Below are 18,865 nucleotides of genomic sequence, written 5' to 3'. Positions count from 1 at the left end.
AGATGCCTTCCTGCGCCTTGGAAGCCGGCTGGGTGTCTACAATTACCTCCGCAGTCAGGGGACAGGAGGAGGGGGAGGGAGGACGAGATAGAGGCGCTGGGAGATACCCTTTCTAGGATTCTTGTATTTCACAATCATGTGACTATTTCTGAGCTGCCCTGGGGCCTCCCCGCCTCCCCACTAACAACCCGGACTTATTAGGAAAACAGGAACATATGGCAGAAAGGGCTTAGCGGCTGCGAATTCAACAGGCCGGACCCCCGGGGCCCCTGGCCGTGAAGGCAGACATTGTGTCTGGTCCAGGCCCCCAGGCAGGGACCACAGGGCCCGCTCGGCCGGGCCAGCCTGGGGACGGGGTGGGCAGAGAGCTGTGGAAGGTGATGACTTCAGGGCGGGTCTCTGTCAGATGGAAAGCAGGGTGCCCACGGCGCACACGTGGGAGACCTGAGCCCCTCCTGCGACCCAGGAAAGGCTGGGTGCTCCTGACTCAGCCAAACTCAGGAAGACCATCCAGGACTCAGCGTGGGCTGGCAGGACAAGCCAAGCAAGACACCATCAACAGGTCGAAACCGTCTCTCAAGGATCCCCAAATCCAGACCCACTAAACGCGGGTGACCCAGAGCCCTGCTCACAGCAGAATTCGAGGCCCAGGCTTCGGGTGTCGTAGCAGGGAGGAGGGGTGCTGGCAACAGGCCAGCCTCACCCTCTCCCCCAGCCCCCATGACAGAGGGTAGGTATGTAGGTGGGCTCAAGCTGGCGCCTAGAACTAGCTCCGCCTAGAGCCCTGGGCCCAGCCCACCCAAGAGCAAGCCATGATCTCGGCCCCCTTTGTGCAAGCCAAAACCCTGAGAGCAGCAGGCTCAGAGCGTGGCTGGGGGCCGGGAAAGCAGGGGGCAAATTATTACTGTAACGATGGCCATTTTATTGAGAACCTACTATGAGTCAAGCACTGAGCACACGGCACGCGTTATTAATACTTGAATCACACATAACACGAAGTCAGGCAGATTTAAGGAGTATCCCCATTTCACAGCTGATGAAACTGAGGCACAGAAAGATGATGTAAGGAAAAGTCCTTTTTCTGATCTCCAAGCTCCAAGAGGGGAGAAAGATATGGGCTGGTCCCATCCAGGGCCTCCACTAGGCATGGGTCCAGCGTCTTCTATTGGGGGAGGGGGGGTGTGGAGTGGGAGAGGTTCCAGCCTGGCCACACCTCAAAGCCAGAAAGTGTCAGCCATGGGGTATCAAAGAGGAAGAATTCCCTAGCTGGACCAAGTGAAGGACTAGGTATAGGGCGAGGAGGGAACAGGGTAGCTTCCCAAACATTTGAGCACTCACTCTGTATTAAGCATCAGGGCATGAAACAAAATGAATGATATCGGCCTCTGCCTACAATGAACCCAGTCTAGTGGGCACTTGGTCATGAGCAGTGATGGCAGATTAATATGCTCAGGCAGGAAAAGTACGTGTGGTATATGGGGGAGGCATTAAGCAGGTCAAAGTCACTCTCTCCAGAAAGGTAACAGGAGGGATACACAGCTGGGTTTTGAAGGATGAATAGGAGTTTGTGTGCATTTATGAGGCTCTGTCGGGATCAGCAGCAACTGCCCATCTAGATAAAGGAATGATGCCAAACATAGGAAGGGCAGGTCTGGAGCAACTGGGCCACTGGAAACTGCCCCATCACACGACTGGGCCTGGGTCTCAGATCTGGGACCCGTATAGGGCCTCTAGAAGCCTGTCTGTGTCGTATGAACCAGAGTGCATTCCATCTTCAACCACAGCTTCACTGTCTCAGGAACACAGGCACCTGGGGAGGGGGCTTCCTGTAGCCCCTGGAGAAGAGACCAGGGAGGAGCCCCTTCCTTACCTGCCAAAGCCACGGGGAGCCCAGGCGACCAGGTGCACCCTGAGCCACCAACTCTCCGTCATGCACCTGGTGTGAGAGTTCCTTTGCTCCCTAACAGACCCTCCCCCAGGCTCTGCTCTTAAGCCCTGAGCGGCCCTGGGGCCTTTTAACACAACTCAGTTTCCAAAAGGCTGCACACCTACGATTCACCCAGAAGAAACCTGCCACAGAACAGTCCTAAAGATGCCGCAACACTGGAACACGGGGCAGCGGGGCGGCCAAGAGCAAGGCTACACGGCCAGCCAGCCTGGGCTCTGATCCACTTGCCAACTGCGTGGTCTTGGGCAAGTCCCTTCACCACCCCTGAGCCTCAGCTTCCTCATCTAGGAAACGGGGATAACATCAGCACCGCCCCATGCAGCTACTAAGAGAATTAAATGAGCTGACACACGCACCGCGCGAAAATCAGGATCTGACACACGGTGGGAGCTGGGTAAGGGCCGGCTGTTATGATTATTGCTGTCAACAATAACGACAAGGCCACGGCTCACACCAGGTGACCCCCTACACATGCCGGGGCTGGATCCTCTAGAAGCCCCATCTGTGTGGATTCCTGCAGGAACCCTCTGCGGAAGGTTCTAGCATCAGCCCCATTTGCACACAAGGAAGCTGAGGCTGGGGTCACACAGCCGACCCAAAGTACGCAGCTCAAGTGGCAGCTAAAGGCTGGGACAGGCAGGCCCTGAACCGGCACCCCACCTCTTCACGTCTTCGTGGGGACACTTCTTCCACCTCGTGCTACCACACTCCCGCTCCCGGCTTCACGGGTCCAGCTTGTATGGGTGTGGGGTGGGTACGAAATCTGCTGTCAGCTCTCGCGGAGCTGGCGGGGATGTCCTGCCTCCTGGGCCCCTCCCCCAGACAGACAGGCCTTTCGAGAAACACACATCTGTCCAGCAGGGGCCCGCGTCTGGGAGTCCACTCTGCTCTAACCCTCGGCAAGTCGCTTCACCCACCTGGACCTTAGTCTCCCCCCCCGCGCGACAGCCGCGCTCACCCCGGGTACCAAACTCCCAGGACTTTTACAAGGAAGTTCTGCGAGGAACAAAGTGTATGCTGTCACTTCTTTCTTAATGTCCCTCTTCAAATGGAGGGGAGGCTCCCCCCAACACCCTGGAATGGAGCACGGTCACAGATTCAGACCCACACTAGAAACTCCCTCCCACCCGCTCGGCTGACGGCTTCTCGCCACCACGAGAACCAAAGCCAAAATCTTCGCCAAGGCCCACGGGGTCTCCCACAGAGCCTAGCCTTTGGGAAGTCACTGCGTGAGGTCACCCTGCTCAGCTGCAGGGGACAAACCAGGAGCACAAGCCAACAGGACGGGACAGTCCTCCCGCCCCTGGCTTCAACCCGCCGCCAGGGCTCTTGCCTGACACTGGGGGTTCGGGCTGGGGTCTCACTAGGGAGACGGCACTCCTCCTGCTGGGGACCCCAGGGTCCGAGCGGCCTGGCCTCCCGGGGGCCAGAGCACCTGGGGCACGAAAGACCTTAGTCACCTGTGCAGACAGGTGCACACAAGCCCCGTGGACCCACATGACCAAATACTACGTCTACATCTATAAAAGCACAAACATATACACATGTGTGCCATACCAGACGATTCACACACACACGCCTTCACACATGCATGTGTACAGCATGCACAAATACACTAGTGTACCCAAGTGGACACGTGCACAAAGTATAAACACACAGTCACACACGTGCCCCATGCAAGCCACTTTGCGTCCACGTGCGCACAGCCACTCACGTGCCTCTACACATGCCACGTAGCTAACGAGTGTACCCACAAACGCCCGGGCGTATCCATGCACACATAACCACAGCTGCGCCCACACGTGCTGACCCAAACACACGTGTATCCACATATATATGTGCATGGATGCACAAATGCATAGAAGTCACGGGCTCTACCGCTGCTGAGCCACGCACACAATTTGCACACATATGAGCACAGCTTTCCACAGTTATACACGAACCCACACACGTGTGCACGTGTACCCCCCAACACACACATACACACATACACACACACACACACACACACACACACACACACACACACTATCCCAGCTCCTGATGAGCAGGGCGGCCGGACCTCATGCTGACCAGCCCCCTGGCCGGCGCCCCGCCCCTTGGAGCCCCCATTCTAGCTCGTCAGCTGCCTACTCCAGCCTGAGCTCCAGGCCTCACCCTCCTCTACTGCACAGTGAAGGCAGCACCCACCTACCTAGGAAGCCCAGGAGCCCAGCCCCTATCTCCCTCTAGGCCCCCGCTGACCAGCCCTCCACACCGCGTCCAGCTGCCAAGTGCTACAGCGTTTCGGGGAGCAGTTACCCCCGAGGCCCGGTGTCCTTGTCTGTACCAGCAGCCAGAAGACCCCTTCCAGAGCCCTCCCGGGTGTGTGACGGAGACGACTGAGTGAGTGAGGCGGAATTCGTGGACTCCTGTTCACAAGTCCGTTAGGACAACGCTCCCTGTAGGCAGAGGAATTTGGAGGAAGCCCTGGATGCCAGGAGCAGTTAGGACGGCCAGACGCAGAGGCAGAGGCAAGAGCCCGGCTCGGCACGGGGCCTGAGCCGCTGCTCTGAAAGCCCCGAATCATGACTCGGGTGGGAAAGGAGTCTGAAGCTGAGAATCAGGGTGCCTGGACCCCCAGAATGCTCTACAAAATGCTTCACAGTCTTGGTCATCACCAAGAGAATTGCTCGTCTCTGTCCCGCTTAGTCATAAGCACACTGGATAAAAAACTTTACTAGTAAGATGCTTAAAATCAAAGACCAAAGAGGACCTGGGTCCTACTCTCTGATTTCTTTCTCACCCTCAGCCATCAGAGGGCCTCCATGAGTTCTGCTTCCTCACCATCTTTGGACAGGCCACAGTCCTCTCCACTGCAAATATCCTTCTACCTTTTCCCAACAGAGCCCATCGTGCAGACCTAGCTCAAGTCTCCCCCAGGACGTCTACCTGGATTGCTCACTGCCCTAAATTCCTAGAGTACCAGCGCTGTGCCAGTTGTCCCTTAATTACACATCCTTTGCTAGCGCTGACGAATGCCGCTTGTGTTTGTTTTACCCAAACTCAAAGTGTGAGCATCCTCCCAGACCCACCAGACCTCCACCTCCCACCCCCGACACATTCCCTTTGAAGATCAATGGAGACCCTGTCTCCTCTGTGAGCCTTCGCCTGAGCTGTGACCCCCACGCCCGAATGCCCTCCTCGGGGCAACGGCCCACCCACTGCTTCCAAGAGGCCTTTCCCAGTCCTGGCCCTGCAGCGCCCGTTCCTGCCCCTCAAGGCCTAGAAGAACTCTGTTTCCTGTTCTGCCATCTGTGTGCACCTGCCCGGCCCCGCCACGCAGCCACCCCCCCTCCCCACCCTGTGCGCGCTGACGCCTCGTCCTCGTGCCCCGAAGGGATGATGAGCCAGAGCCCAGTCTGCAGAACAGCCACGCAGGCCCTGCCTGGTGGGAAGCTGCGTTTTCCAGCCGGTGGGGCATTTAGAGACAGACCCTTGTGTCCGCCTCTCAGAGGAACCAGCAGGAAAGGAAGGAGGATTAAAATTTAATCCGATTGATCCCCCAAGGGGCAGTAAGTCCTGGCTGTTCCTGCCCAAGGCATCTGAGGGGCTCCTGCCCACTCGGCTTCCGGCCCCTGAGGCTCAGCCCAGGCAGGGGGACCCCCGCCAGCCTTCACTGGGGGCAGAGGCCAGTCCCCACAGCCCCCAAACCAGAGGACTCTTCCGGAGGAAGAGTCTCCCTACCCTCTGCCATTCATTCATTTGTTCAGCAGACATTTAGTAAGCACCTACTGTGTGCCAGGCACTGTTCTAGGTGCTAGAGATATAGCTGGGAGAGAAAGACAGATATCCCTGTCCTCACAGAGCCTCTGTTCACAATAAACACAATAAACAAGAAAATATGAATTATGTCCAGTGGGAACAAGGGCAAAGGACAAAATTAAAGCCAGGGAGAGGAGGCGCTGACGGTTTTCAGGATTAAACAGAGGGTCAAAATGGGCCTTGGCTGAAAAGGGGACATTTGACCAAACAGCTGAACGAGTGACAGAGTGAGCCCAGCGGGAAAAAGGAGCTGCGGGCAGAGGGCGCAGCCAGTGCAAAGGCCCTGAGGCGAGAGCACGCCTGCACAGTCAAGGAAGCACAAGGGTCAACGGGGCTGGGGCACAGTGAGGCAGAGATGAAAGGAAAGAAAGGGGGATCGGGACAAGGAGGGGCAACTTCCTCAGGCCCTCGTTGTGCCTGCATGTGATGGCTTGAGTGTGATTCCGTCTCCCCCCAACAGAAAGCCAACATGAGTGGGCTGGGGCCGAGGTCACCACTGCGCCCCCAGTGCCTGGAACAGTGGGAGGCCCAGAGCAGATGTCCGGTTACACGGCTGCTGAATGAATGAATGAATGGACAGGATAAGTGTGATGCGCCCTGCGCACCTGAACATACCAGGCAGAGGCCTGGTCTCAGAATCCCAGGAACCAGGGCTGGAGTCCTAGCCCGACACTCACTAGCTGAAAGGCCGCGGGGAAATTAACCAGGGCTTCTATTTCCTCATCTGAAAATATGGAGTAGAAGTGCTGAAGGAAGGCCAGTGACTCCCACTTACTGTCAGAACCCCATCAGGATGAAATCAGCATAAATGGGCATAAAGCCCCCAGCCTGAGGCGCTGCGGGGGAGAGAGGACAATGCCTGTGCTCTGGGACCCCAACTTGGTAAGCACCAGCCCGGGGTCGGGGGCACAGGCTGCATAGGCCCCGCCAGCCTCTGCTCCACTGCCCCTGACCTCCTCTTGGGAGAAGCGCCCCCCTCCTCTATCTAGTCCCTGGGGCAGGGTGGGGAGGGGGCTGACTCCACCACCAGACTCCAGAGGTTGGCCTAAGATCCAGCCCTGACCAATCAGCGTACTCAAATCCACTGGCCTCCACTGGCTGAGAAGTAGGCTCGTGACTCCAGCCAGCCAATGAGAGCCAACCCTGGGACTGTTGCTGAGACGTCTGGGAAGAGTTTCCCACCTGGCCTGGGAGTGGTCAGTGGGCCTAGAGCTGCGGGCAGTCATTTCTCCATGTCCTGGGAAACCCCGCCGGGGAATGACACTGGCACAGAGAGAGCAGAGGTGGGGACAGAGCGCTCCCAAACATCTTTGTTTGAGCACCTGAGTCCACACATACTTGAAGTAAACTAACACCAACTTTCATTGCGAGACTCAATAACCCCTCTTTAAGCCTCAACCAGTCTGAGCTAAGTTTTTGCCTCTTGTACCCAAGAATCTTGACTTCCTGGACCCTTCCTGGCACAGCACTTCACAGTTTACAAAGCCCTTCCAGTCACCGTCTCAGCCACATCAACTCTGTGGCCTCAAGAATGTGGCCAGGGGGACTTCCCTGGTGGCGCAGTGGATAAGAGTCCGCCTGCCAACGCAGGGGACATGGGTTCGAGCCCTGGTCCGGGAAGGTCCCACATGCCACGGAGCAACTAAGCCCGTGCGCCACAACTACTGAGCCTGCGCTGTAGAGCTCGCAAGCCACAACTACTGAGCCCGCGCGCCACAACTACTGAAGCCCGTGAGCCTAGAGCCTGTGCTCCGCAACAAGAGAAGCCACCACAATGAGAAGCCCGCGCACCACAATGAAGGGTAGCCACAGTTCACCGCAACTAGAGAACGCCCGCGTGCAGCAACGAAGACCAACGCAGCCAAAAATGAAATAAATAAATTTATTTAAAATGAAGAAAAAAAAAAAAAAAGACTGTGGCCAGGACCCGGGACCATGGAAGGCCTGGAAGTGAAATAAACCACCCAGCTCATGAGGGCACAGGCTGGACTGGAATCCAGGCCCACCCACCACCCTCCCTCACACAGAGCTGCAGAAAATCAGGGCAGGAGGAAGCGGGAATTCTGGCAGGGAGACCACCCAGGGTAAGACCTGGGAAGGAGTGTCTTAACTGCTCTTGGGGGAGGGGGAGTGCTGAGGCCAAGGAACCAAAGACCAATCAGATCTGTAGCTATAGCTCTTTGGGGAGAACCTGGTGAGACCCGGAGGGGACCCCCCAAATTACTGCTTAGGCAACCCCCCAGGGAAGCGGGGACGAGTGGCTGGGATGGAACGTGGAGCCAATTTCCCACAGGGGGCACCAAAGGCCTGTGCCTTCGAGTCTGGCTGGGGAGGGCTGAGGGCTCCAGCCTGCTAGAGTCTGCCGGCCCCCAAAAGACTGAGCCCCCAAAAAGGGCCAAGGGCACTGTGGTGACATCCTGGGCAAAGCCATCAACTTGCCACCACAGCTGCTGGAAGGAACTGTGCCTGCTTTCCCACCCAAGGATCAGGGAGGGCAGGCAGAGGGGCTGCCTGGGGCTCTGCTTTTGTCCCCCCTACCACAGGCTCCTGGAGCCAACTTAACCCTGGCTCCGATCCCCAGCCTCAAAGCTCACTTGCTGTGCAGTCTCAGGTAGGTCACCTTCCCTCTCTGAGCCATGGCTTCTTTATTTATTTATTTATTTTAATGCCATGGCTTCTTTATGAGTGAAATAGAGAGAATAATAGTACCTATCTTAAATGGGTCTGGAGAGGAATAAATGAAATCATGCAAAATATAAACAACAACAAGAAGAAAAGAATAACAAAGACTACAACAATGACAACAATTAATAGTGCCAGCTAGCACCTACACGGTGCCAGGCATTGTTCTAAGGGCACTACATAATGAATTCATTTAATCCCCACACCATGGTATAAGGTAGGTGCTATAATTATCATCATTTTACTGGTAAGGAACATGGGTTGCAAGGAGACTTAATTAATTTGCCCAAGGTCACAGTGCCAGGAAGTGGTAGAGCTGGGATGTGAACCCAGGACATCTGGCTAAAGCACATGTGGCCCCTGAGTTCTCCTATCATTGTGATTGTTATTAGTGTTATTTGGGGTAGGGAGCCAGGGCATGGAAGGGTGACCGGCCCTGCAAGGCCCAGCACACAGCTCCCAGGCCTCCAGCAGGTTCAGTCTCATCCTGCATCTGTTGCAGCTTCAAGAGGTGGAGGCAGAGCCACCAGTTGATCCAGTAGCTTCCTGCCTGGAGCTACAGCCCTAGGCACCAATCACATGTTCCCAGGCTCTAGAGCAGCTCAAGCCTTGGGGTTCAGCCCCTGAGAGACACTTTGCTCCGGGTACCCTGAGCCCCTCCCCCTCCAGACACCCAGCAGCTGCCCTCCACAGATCTCTATAAGCCCCCACCGTCTGCTACAGACCCTGCGTTCAACCATCCAACAGCCCTTTCCAGGGCTAAATGTAAGCAGAGGCCAGTCAGTGCTGACGAATCAGGCCCTGGGATCTGATGGCCCACGGGTTCAAATCCCAGGTCCACCGCTTCCCAGCTGTGTGACTTTGGACAAGTCACTTAACCTCTCTGGGCCTCAATTTCTCCCTGTGTTAAATGGAAACAATCACCATACCTACCCTCTGAGGACTGCTATGTAAAAAACCTGGCCCATCGCCTGGAGGAGCTGTTCAACTAATGTTTGCTGTCGTGATGAATAATATTACTATTGTTTTCTGCATTACAGGAATTTCTTCTGCATGAGTACCTAAGTGATTGCCCGTTCCCCCCGCTGATCAACTGGCCCCTGAAGCTCTCCTATGACCTGATGCCTGCATTTTCATTTGCATCCCACAGGCCAGCCACGGTCCACACCAGTCGGCATGTCTGAGCAGAACAAACCACAGCCACACCAAGACGGGTCTCCGCTGGCCACCCTTTCCCCCTCCCACACACAAACCCAGGTTTGCGGGGGGGTGGGGGTGGTGGTCATACAGGTTCCCATTTCACAGATGGGAACACCAAGGCCCCGGGAGAGAGCCAGGCCCTTCACGGCGACACCTGCATCCCACCTGGTGGCCGGCACAGGGAGAGCAGGAGAAGCTGGTGTAGGGGCTCTGCGGGGCAGGTCAGGGCGTACCCGGTTCTCGTCGTAGATGATCTGCACCAGACTGCGATGCTTCGACTCGATGGGTGGTGGCGACACGGGCTTCTCGGGCTCCGGTGGCTTGGCGGCCTCCTCCTCCAGCTGTTGCTGTGGGGAGCGAGCGGGGAGAGTGGAGTGGTGAGCACGCCAGCAGGAGGAAGGAGAGACAGCGCCCCCTGCCCCTGGGCGGGAGGGCGGCACCCCTGCGCAGCGGGGCTGGTGGCCCCACACAGGAAGTCAGGCTGCTAACCATTTCCCCTGAGTCACCCGCAGGGACTCCGAGCCGCGGAGAGGCCCCAGCTCCCAAAGGGGAGGGCCCAACCAGGGCCAACTCCGGGCTCTGCAGCCAGCCTTCCTGGGTTCAAGTCCAACCTTGGTGATTTATCAGCTAGGTGAGCATCAGCGAGCAGCTTAATTAACTCCGCTGTGCCTCAGCTTCCACATCTGTAAAGTGGGGCTCGTGTCTGTGCCTCCCCGATGAGTTAAGGTATGCACTGTGCAGACTGGGGGTTCGCTGAAGGCCAGCCGTTATCCATTATTTCCACCGTCAGTACCGTCATCCTCAGGAGAGGCTGTGGAGACTCTGGACCCAAACTGTCCGGACCAGAACACTATTTCTACTATTTACTTGCTATGTAACCTTGGGAGCTTGCTAAACTCCTGAGCCTCACTTCCCTCATCTGGAAAGTGGGGATAATTAAAGTTTCTATCCTAGAGAGTTGATATGAGAATTAAACAAGCTGATGCACGCAAAGCACTCAGCACCTAAAAGGCAGCTTCTCATCATCATCGTTACCGTCATCTGCCCTGCGGTCTTCATACTGGACCCCCCCTCCTCCAAGCACCATAAAGGACTTCCCTTCATGCTGCTGTCTGCTTTATACCCAAAAGGCAAAGCAAAGACCAGAGAGCTTAAGACACTGGCCCAAGGTCACACAGGAGGCCAGTGCCCAGGCGTACAATCTGACAGGGCATCTTGAGTGAGATGAGAACACTGTTCTTTGCTCACAAGGCTCACACATCCTGCCCATGACCATGGAGCAAACCATTATGAACTCAAAAACACGGCCAAGAGGAGAGCAACGCAGAAAGAGCCAGAAGATCGTTTTGTCTTCTGCTGGCACAAAGGCCCGGAGGGTTGAGCCGAGCTGCCTCAGTCCCACAGTGACCCCTGTTGGTAGCTTTCCGAAGGGCAGCCAGCACCTGCCAAAACACTGAAATCCCTCCAAACAGCGCTAAACAAACTAAGCCAAGAAATGGAAGGCATACACAGCCAGAAAGGAGATTCTCGCCAGTCAGTGAACGTGCCCCTCCCTGAGGCACCAAACGTTAAACACAGAGTTACCACGGGACCCAGCAATTCCATCCCTAGGTACAGACCCAAAGAATTGAAAACAGGTGCTCAGAAACATGAACGCAGAAGTTCACGGCGTGGTTCACGATAGTCAAAAGGTGGAGATAACCCAAACGTCCATCAACTGATGCACGGATAAACAAACGTGGTCCATCCATCCATGCAGTGGAATATTACTTGGCAGTAAAAGGAATGAAACACTGGCACAGGCTGCAGCATGGACGAACCTTGAAAACATGATGCTGAGTGGAAGATGCCAGACACAAAATGCCACACAGTGTTTGATCCCACTTACAGAAAACGTCCAGACAAATCCATAGAGGCAGAAAGCGGATTAGCGGCTGGTGGGGACGGGAAAATGGAAGTGACTGCGACTGTGTACGGGGCCTCCTTTTGGGGTCATGAAAATGTCTTGGAACTAGAACTAGATAGAACGGGTGGTTGTACAACGCTGTGAACGGACTAAAGGCTGCTGGGTTGTCCACCTTAAGATGAGCCGTATTGTGTGAATTTTAGTTAAAAAAGAAAAATGCCAAAGTGGAATTAAAACCCAACAATCTATCGAGGGCTGCCCTGAGCCACGTGGCTTCTGGCTGCAGTCACAAACGTGTGCACATGGCCTGTGGCTTCAGCCTGGGCCCAAAGCCAGGCCCAGGGGGACTAAAGGTCCCAGCACTCCACGAGCCTTGGCAACGCCTGCCTGACTCCAACCGGGGCCCGGTCCCCCCTACATGCTGAGCTGCCATCCTGGAAACCCACCTACCACCCCCAGCTGGCCAAGCCTCACTGACCAGTCCAGCTTCTGGACCATCCTCAGGTCCCCCCAGGCGAACGACAGCCCCGAGGTCTCTTGGGATCAATGCTCCCTCCCACTGCACATCTTTCCAGTTCCACTCACATAGCCCTGAACTGGCTTCCGGGAAGCATCTCTCACCAGCCTTCCCTCTACTGCCCATGGTGGCCAGAGTGGGTCCTTGAACCTCCATGGAGCCCATACCTCCTTACCTGGCGGGGATCGGGTGTGACCCTGCTTCCCCCAGGGTCAACACATGTGCCACACTATCTCAATCCACAGTTTTTAAGAAGCACCTACTACGTGCTGGCGTTGCTAGGAGCACAGCAGGGAACAGGAGACAAGAACTCTGCTTTTACACCGTTGTCGTGAGACGACCACAGTGTCACAAAGCAAAATATGTATTAGTTCAAATGGTGACACCATCAGGCAGGATAACGGGCTGGAGCAGGGGTGGCAAACTTTTTCCGTAAAGGACCAGGAAGTAAATATCTTAGGCTCTGTTGGCCACACAGTCTCTGTCGTGACCACCCAGCCCTGCGGCTGTATCATAAAAGCAGCCTCAGATGATGTGTAAACAAATGGACGTGGCTGTGTGCCAATAAAACTTTATTTAGAAAAACAGGCACCGAGCCGGATCTGGCTGGATTTGCTGACCCCCAGGGTAGAGGATTGCTGGGGATGAGGACTCCTGTAAAGGCTAGGGCGGGTCCCTCTGTGGAGGCGACATCTGAGCAGACACCTGAAGATGCCACAGACGGAAGCAGGAGGAGACCCAGGAAAAGGCAGATTATCAACTTTCTATCAATTAATATTAAAACTAAAATTATAAAGTTAATATTATTAATCTTTACGTTAACTTTTCTTTTGGTTTCGACAGTGACAACGAGGACTTCTTTTCACCACATGACTCTGTTCGCTCCTCACAACCTTATGAGGTGGTGTCACATCTGTGCCCATCTTACAGACAAGAAACCGAGGCTCAGAGAGGTGAATGTTCCAAGGCAGAGTTAGGAGGCCCAGCTCATACAGCTTCCAGAGCCAGGGTCAGAGTCACGTGATATCTCCCCCCACATTGTGGATGAGGAAAGTGAGGCACAGAGAAGTAACTGCCCACCCCACATGTCTGGACAGCCTGGCTGTAAATGCTGACCTCCCACCCATCGTTCCTGTGCCATCCCAGTACAGTAGCCACACGTGGCCATTCAAGTGTAAATTTCATTTCAATTCAAATGAAACGACATTAAAAATTCAGTTCCTCAGCTGCACTAGGCACATTTCAAGGGCTCAACAGTCACATACGGGTAGTGGCTACCATTGTGGACAGTGCAGATCTAGAACATTTCCGTCATTGCAGAAAGCTCCCTCGGACAGCACCACACAAAACAGCTCTCTTGTCCAATAAACGTAAAGGGCATAAAAATGAGCCAGTACAATGGGCCGTGCTAGGCACACGTTCACAACTGCTATAACTCCTAGTGCTGTTACCTTCTCAGCGGAAGCCACTGCTGAATCGGGAGCTGAGAGCCGCCATCGCCCCACCCACACGCACCTGCTTCTTCTTCAGCTTGGAGATCTGCTGCTCTACCATGGTGATCTCGCGGTCCACCCGATCCATATTCTGGATCAGCTCCTCCTTGGAGAGCCGTGGAGGTACCAGCTCCAACTCAGGGTCAGCATGTGGGGGACTGGGAGGAGACACCGGCTCCAGCTTGCCTGTCAGGCTGCGGTCCTGTGGTGGAGGAAGAACAGGTGTGGAATCAGCGCAGGGGGCACCCCCATCCCCCCAAAAACCACAAGTTTCCAGCCATGACTTCAGGCACCAACACACCGGGCATCTGTCGTGCCAGCCCCCGTGTGCCAAATACAGGGTTGTTTACTGATCCCACCTCTCTGTCTTTGCCTTCACTGGTCCTCCTGCTAGGTGTTCCTTCCCCAGCCTTTTCCAAAGTGCAGATCCTTTTTACCCTCCTACACGCAAGTTTCCCCAACCGTCCCTCAAGTTGTGAAGCCCTCCCTCTTTCCTTTCCCCATAACACACCTCTCTCTTACCCCACTTACCCCGTCTGTGCCCTCCCACCAGACCAAACTCCTCGAGAACCAAGACCCACGACCTCCAGGCTGATGCTCCGTGAACACTGATTCACGATGCTCAGTCCAAACCAGCACGTTACAGAACATCATACACAGCGCAAACCCAGTTGTGTAGGCAATATACACAAACACAGGAAAACTATGAGAGCGGGATACAGAGATGTCAAAAGTAGTTACCGGGGCAGCGGGGGAGAAGGCGGGTATTTTCACTCTCTTCTTTTTAATTTACCAGCGTTTTTCTGATTTTCCTTCACTGAGTATTACTCTTTGTGTAATGAAGTTGCTTTCAAAAATGTGGTAAACAAACAAGGGAATCCTTCATTGAGTTATTCGGTGACTCCTTCATTCCACCGACAAAAGTTTATTGAGCATCCAAGCTGTGCTGGATGCTCAATTAAAAAAATAAAACCCAGTCCTTGTCCCGGAGCATTCACCTGTACAGCCCCGGGTTCAAATCCCCACCCACTCTGCCACCTCCCAGCATCATCACGACCACAAGCAGGTCATCTGCCTCCGTTTCCTCATCTGTACAATGGGACGAGTCCCACCTCCTGCCTGCTGTGAGGCTTGAATGAGTTAATATGTGCAGAGCGCTCAGCTCAGAGCCTGGCACACTGTCCGAGCTCCACAGGCATTGGCTGGGGTTGTCCTGCCCCCAAACCCAGCCCCGCCCTGTGCCATCCTCAAGGCCAAGCCAGCAGCTGCTGGCAGAGGAGGCCCCAGGAGGAGCTCCAGGCCGCTGCCTCCCCACCCCCAAGGCAGCTGCAGCCGGAGGACAGAGGACACATTATTCCCGGGGACAACTGCAGCCCCAGGGCTGCCAAGTGCCACCCCACCCCCCCAGCTCGAGTTGAGCAGAGCCTGTGCCATTCTAAGTCCACCCCTCCTGGCCTCGGGGTCTTGGTCCTACACACACACACACACCACCGAAGCCCACAGGGCTCCAGTGTCTGGGGATCACCCTGGCCTCATCGTTGCCATCTGAGACGTGGGAGAGCTGGCGTCGAGACTCCCGGGCCCTCCACACACCCAGAGCCCTGGGGGCAAAGGCAGAAAAGATCTCAAGCCCTTCAACAGCTCTGATGTGGCCCTGCCCCATGGCTCTGAGGTGGGCCTCCACACTCCTCGGGGACGCCTAGGAAACCGAACCAGGCACCGTCCCAGTCCTCGGCACACCCCACACCCTGGCCCCGGCTGCGGCTCTCCCAGGGGGCTGCCACTGCATCCCCATGGCGCAGATGAGGGTACGGGAACCTGCAGGCACAGGCCTGGCACGGCTCTAAGCCAGCGGTTGGCACACTTTCTGTAAAGGGCCAGGTGGAAAAACACTTCAATCTTTGTAGGTCAGGCGGCCTCTGTCCCAACTACTAACCCACACTGTAGAGGGGCTGCAGCCACAGACAGGACACGAAAGAATGGGCACGGCTAAGTGCCAATAAAACTTTATTTACAGACCCACGCCGAGGGCCAGCTTGGGGCTTGCCGAGTTTGCCAGCCTGTGCTCTTAACTCACATAACGGTCACAGCCCACCCTGGAAGTGAAAATACGGTTTTCCCCATTTTCCAGATGAGGAAACTAAGGTCCAGCGAGATTCAACGACGTGCCCGAGGTCACCAGCCACAAAGCGATGGAGCCTTGGCTCGGAGGGCACAGGACGGGAGAGACCAGGCCTCATTCAGAACTCTCCAGAAGCAGGCAGAGCATGCAACCAGGTTGCTGGGGGTCCCACAGCAGAAGCGGGGTCGCCACCATGCATTCATTCATCCCTCAGAACCATGTGTCTGGGCAGAAAAGCAAGAGTAAGATCCCTTCCAGGGTGTAAGACCCCCTGAAATTAGAGGCAAAACTGTGCACAGAAGACAGATCCCCTAGAGAAATACTCAGAAGGAGTGTGTGTGTGTGTGTGTGTGCGTGTGTGTGTGTGTGTGTGTGTGTGTGTGTGTTTGGCCCTAACTGCTCCCAGATAGGAGGGCGGAGGGCAGACACAGGGGCTGCAGGCACCTGACCCCACACACGCCAGACCAGAAGCAGGCTGCGCACCGTGGCATCTCCGGACCTTTGTACCAGCCACTCCCTCTCCTAACTGCACCTTTCTGCCACCTGAAATCAGACCCCCCCCATCCACGCCCCCTCCCCCAGCCCTTAACTGAGATCCGCCCCTTCCCTCTGTGCCCCAGGGCGCTTGGCTGGTCTCCCTCCACAGCCTCAATCATTTCTCAGGGTTCTTTTTTTTGCTGGGGGTGGCTGCGTTGGGTCTTCGTTGCAGTGCGCGGGGCTTCTCACTGCAGTGGCTTCTCGTTGCGGAGCACGGGCTCTAGGCGTGCGGGCTCAGTAGTTGTGGCTCGCGGGCTCTATAGAGCGCAGGCTCAGTAGTTGTGGCACACGGGCTCAGCTGCTCCGCGGCACGTGGGATCTTCCTGGGCCAGGGCTCGAACCTGCGTCCCCGGCATTGGCAGACATATTGTTAACCACCGTGCCACCACGTAAGTCCCATTTCTCAGGCTTCTTGAGACAAAAGGCTTTGGCGATATGGTTCCTGGAGCCCAGTCCTGCTACCTGCTGTAGGAAACCACTCTTCTGCCCACCTCTGATCTTCCACCAGGACTGAGAAGGGACGGAGAGGAGCACAGCAAGAACAAGGGCTGTGGACAGAAGGCTTTCGGGGCCAGGACACCCTGAAACAGTTCATCCAACCCAGGGATAATTCTCAAAATGACATGAGCAAAAAGAAGGTTTCCATCCCCAAACCCGACAGGAGCAGCGCAGGGGTGAGAAGAAGCAGTTGGCAACCGCTAGCAACTGTTGGAAAAGCTGCTGGAAACTTTTTCTTAAATTCTTGATGGGGAAAATCCATCTTCTTCAATGACTTCTTCCTTAAGGTTCAGGCTTAGCTTTTATTCTAAGCAAAACCACACAGGCAGATCCGTCAACTGACAGATAAAGTGTGGTCTCTCCATACAATGGAATATGATTCAGAGTGACGTACAGACGCATGGTAAAACACAGATGAACCTTAAGAACGTGATGCTGAGTGAGAGAAGCCAGACATAAAAAGCCACATATCGCATGATCCCATTGATACGAAGTGTCCAGAACAGGCAAATCCATAGAGACAGAAAACAGATCGGTGGTTGCCAGGGGCTGCGAGGAGGAAGTGACTGCTTGATGGGTACCAGGTTTACTTCTGGGGTGATGAAAATGCTCTGGAACTAGACAGAGGTGGTGCCCAACACCGTGACTATACTAAATGCCACTGAATTGTTCACTTCAAAGTGGTTAACTTCATGTTATGTGAATTTCACCTCAATCTGAATAGACGATGATGCAAGCCTGAAGGGCGAAGGGTGCTTTCTGCAGTGCTGAGTTTTCCAGGAATGGGACCAAGGGAGCCTGGCTAGCGGGCCTCCAGATGGTTCTCCCGATGGCTGCTGGCCTTCGTTTAGGCCCAAAGCCACAGGAGGAAAACAACAATCCTATACCCTCACCAGTCACCGCTAGGTAGCAGTCGGCACCATTCTCCCCGTCAGACGCCCTTGGTGTAAAAATTCAGGCCAACGTGGAACAGAAAAACCCATTATGTAAAATTACAGACACAGAGGCAGCAACAGCCTTGGGGGCTGGAGAGGACCCACTGGGGCTCCCCCTGTCTCAGACCCAGGAAAGGGCAGGGCCAGCCTCAGGCACCCACAGTCCTCTCCCCCAGTCACAATGATGGGTTCCAGGACAGGCCTGGGCCTCAGTCAAAGGCAGGGAGATAAACAGCTTTGTCCTGGAAATGTGGAGACAGAGGGAAAGTTCTTTTTTTTGGCCTTGAATGTGGGAAGAAGAAGGCCTGGACACTCAAACTTTCTCCTTGTTAATACACCAAGACCACGTGCAAGATGGCAGGGCCAAGAAATGGACAGAGATAGAGACCTGGTAACGTGTCACCTGGATCAAGCTGTGCCTGAAGCCAACACCCCCTCGATTTCAGTTATATGAGCCAGGACTCCGGCCTAAACCAGTTTGACATGGGTTTTCTGTCCCTTTCAGCCAACGGGGCCCCAACAGACAAAGAGATTTTCAGAAATGGTGCTGTCTGTGACGATTCTAAAGTCCCAGAACAAAGTTTGGTGAATTCCAAAGGAAGCCTCTGTTGCCACAGGACTCCAGAGGCTGAAGGCCACGGAAGCATTATAAAACAGGACATTTTTATATTTCATATTTTTATATGAAAAAGGAACACAGCCGGGGCCGGTGGGGAGGGAGGTGCTGTTAAAAAAAAAAAAAAAAAAAAACCCATCAAATTCCCGTCTCACGTACCCAGCTGAATCCTACACAGCAGATGCAAAAAACATCTGAACTCCCTCAGAGTTGTGTTTCTCCCCTGGCTTCTTCCCTTGCCCAAAATTTGCTCATACTTTCCAAATGTTCTTAACAGCCTGGAGCAATTACCGTAGTTGGTCCAGCCAGGCCCCTACACTGGGCCCATCACTCCCCCACATCCATGGGGTCCAGGAAGAGAAGAGAGAGAAAGACAGACACAGAGACAGAGATAGAGAGAAAGAGAAATACGGAGACAGACAGACATAGACACACACACACGCCCCAGGCAGAGAAAGACAGAGACACGGGGACAGAGAGACAGAGACAAACAGAGACAGAAGCGAAGACTGAGAAAGACCCACAGAGGGAGAGGAAGCATCCCCAGGGAGCCCTAAGAAGAAGGACAAGCACAGAGCCACTGTCAGGCCTGGAGACCCTCAGATGG

The 18,865-nt window shown here is 55.0% G+C and overlaps 1 protein-coding gene across 31 annotated transcripts in view; it reads right to left on the bottom strand.

Moving 5' to 3' along the window:
• Positions 1-18,865, bottom strand: part of NCOR2 (nuclear receptor corepressor 2) — a 224,483-nt gene that overhangs the window by 123,385 nt on the left and 82,233 nt on the right. For all 31 annotated transcript variants that reach the window (XM_089894358.1, XM_089894378.1, XM_089894383.1 and 28 more), the window contains 2 exons: positions 13,573-13,752; positions 9,868-9,981 (listed from right to left, as the gene is read on the bottom strand). In XM_089894358.1, the coding sequence (XP_089750484.1) occupies positions 9,868-9,981; positions 13,573-13,752 (294 nt within the window). The remainder of the gene's footprint in view (positions 1-9,867; positions 9,982-13,572; positions 13,753-18,865) is intronic.

The sequence above is a fragment of the Delphinapterus leucas genome, chromosome 14, assembly GCF_059928025.1.
Source record: "Delphinapterus leucas isolate spDelLeu-1000000601 "Yukka" chromosome 14, BTC_Dleu_Yukka2, whole genome shotgun sequence".
Classification (NCBI taxonomy): Eukaryota; Metazoa; Chordata; class Mammalia; order Artiodactyla; family Monodontidae; genus Delphinapterus; species Delphinapterus leucas.
This window is presented reverse-complemented; position numbering and strand designations above follow the sequence as displayed.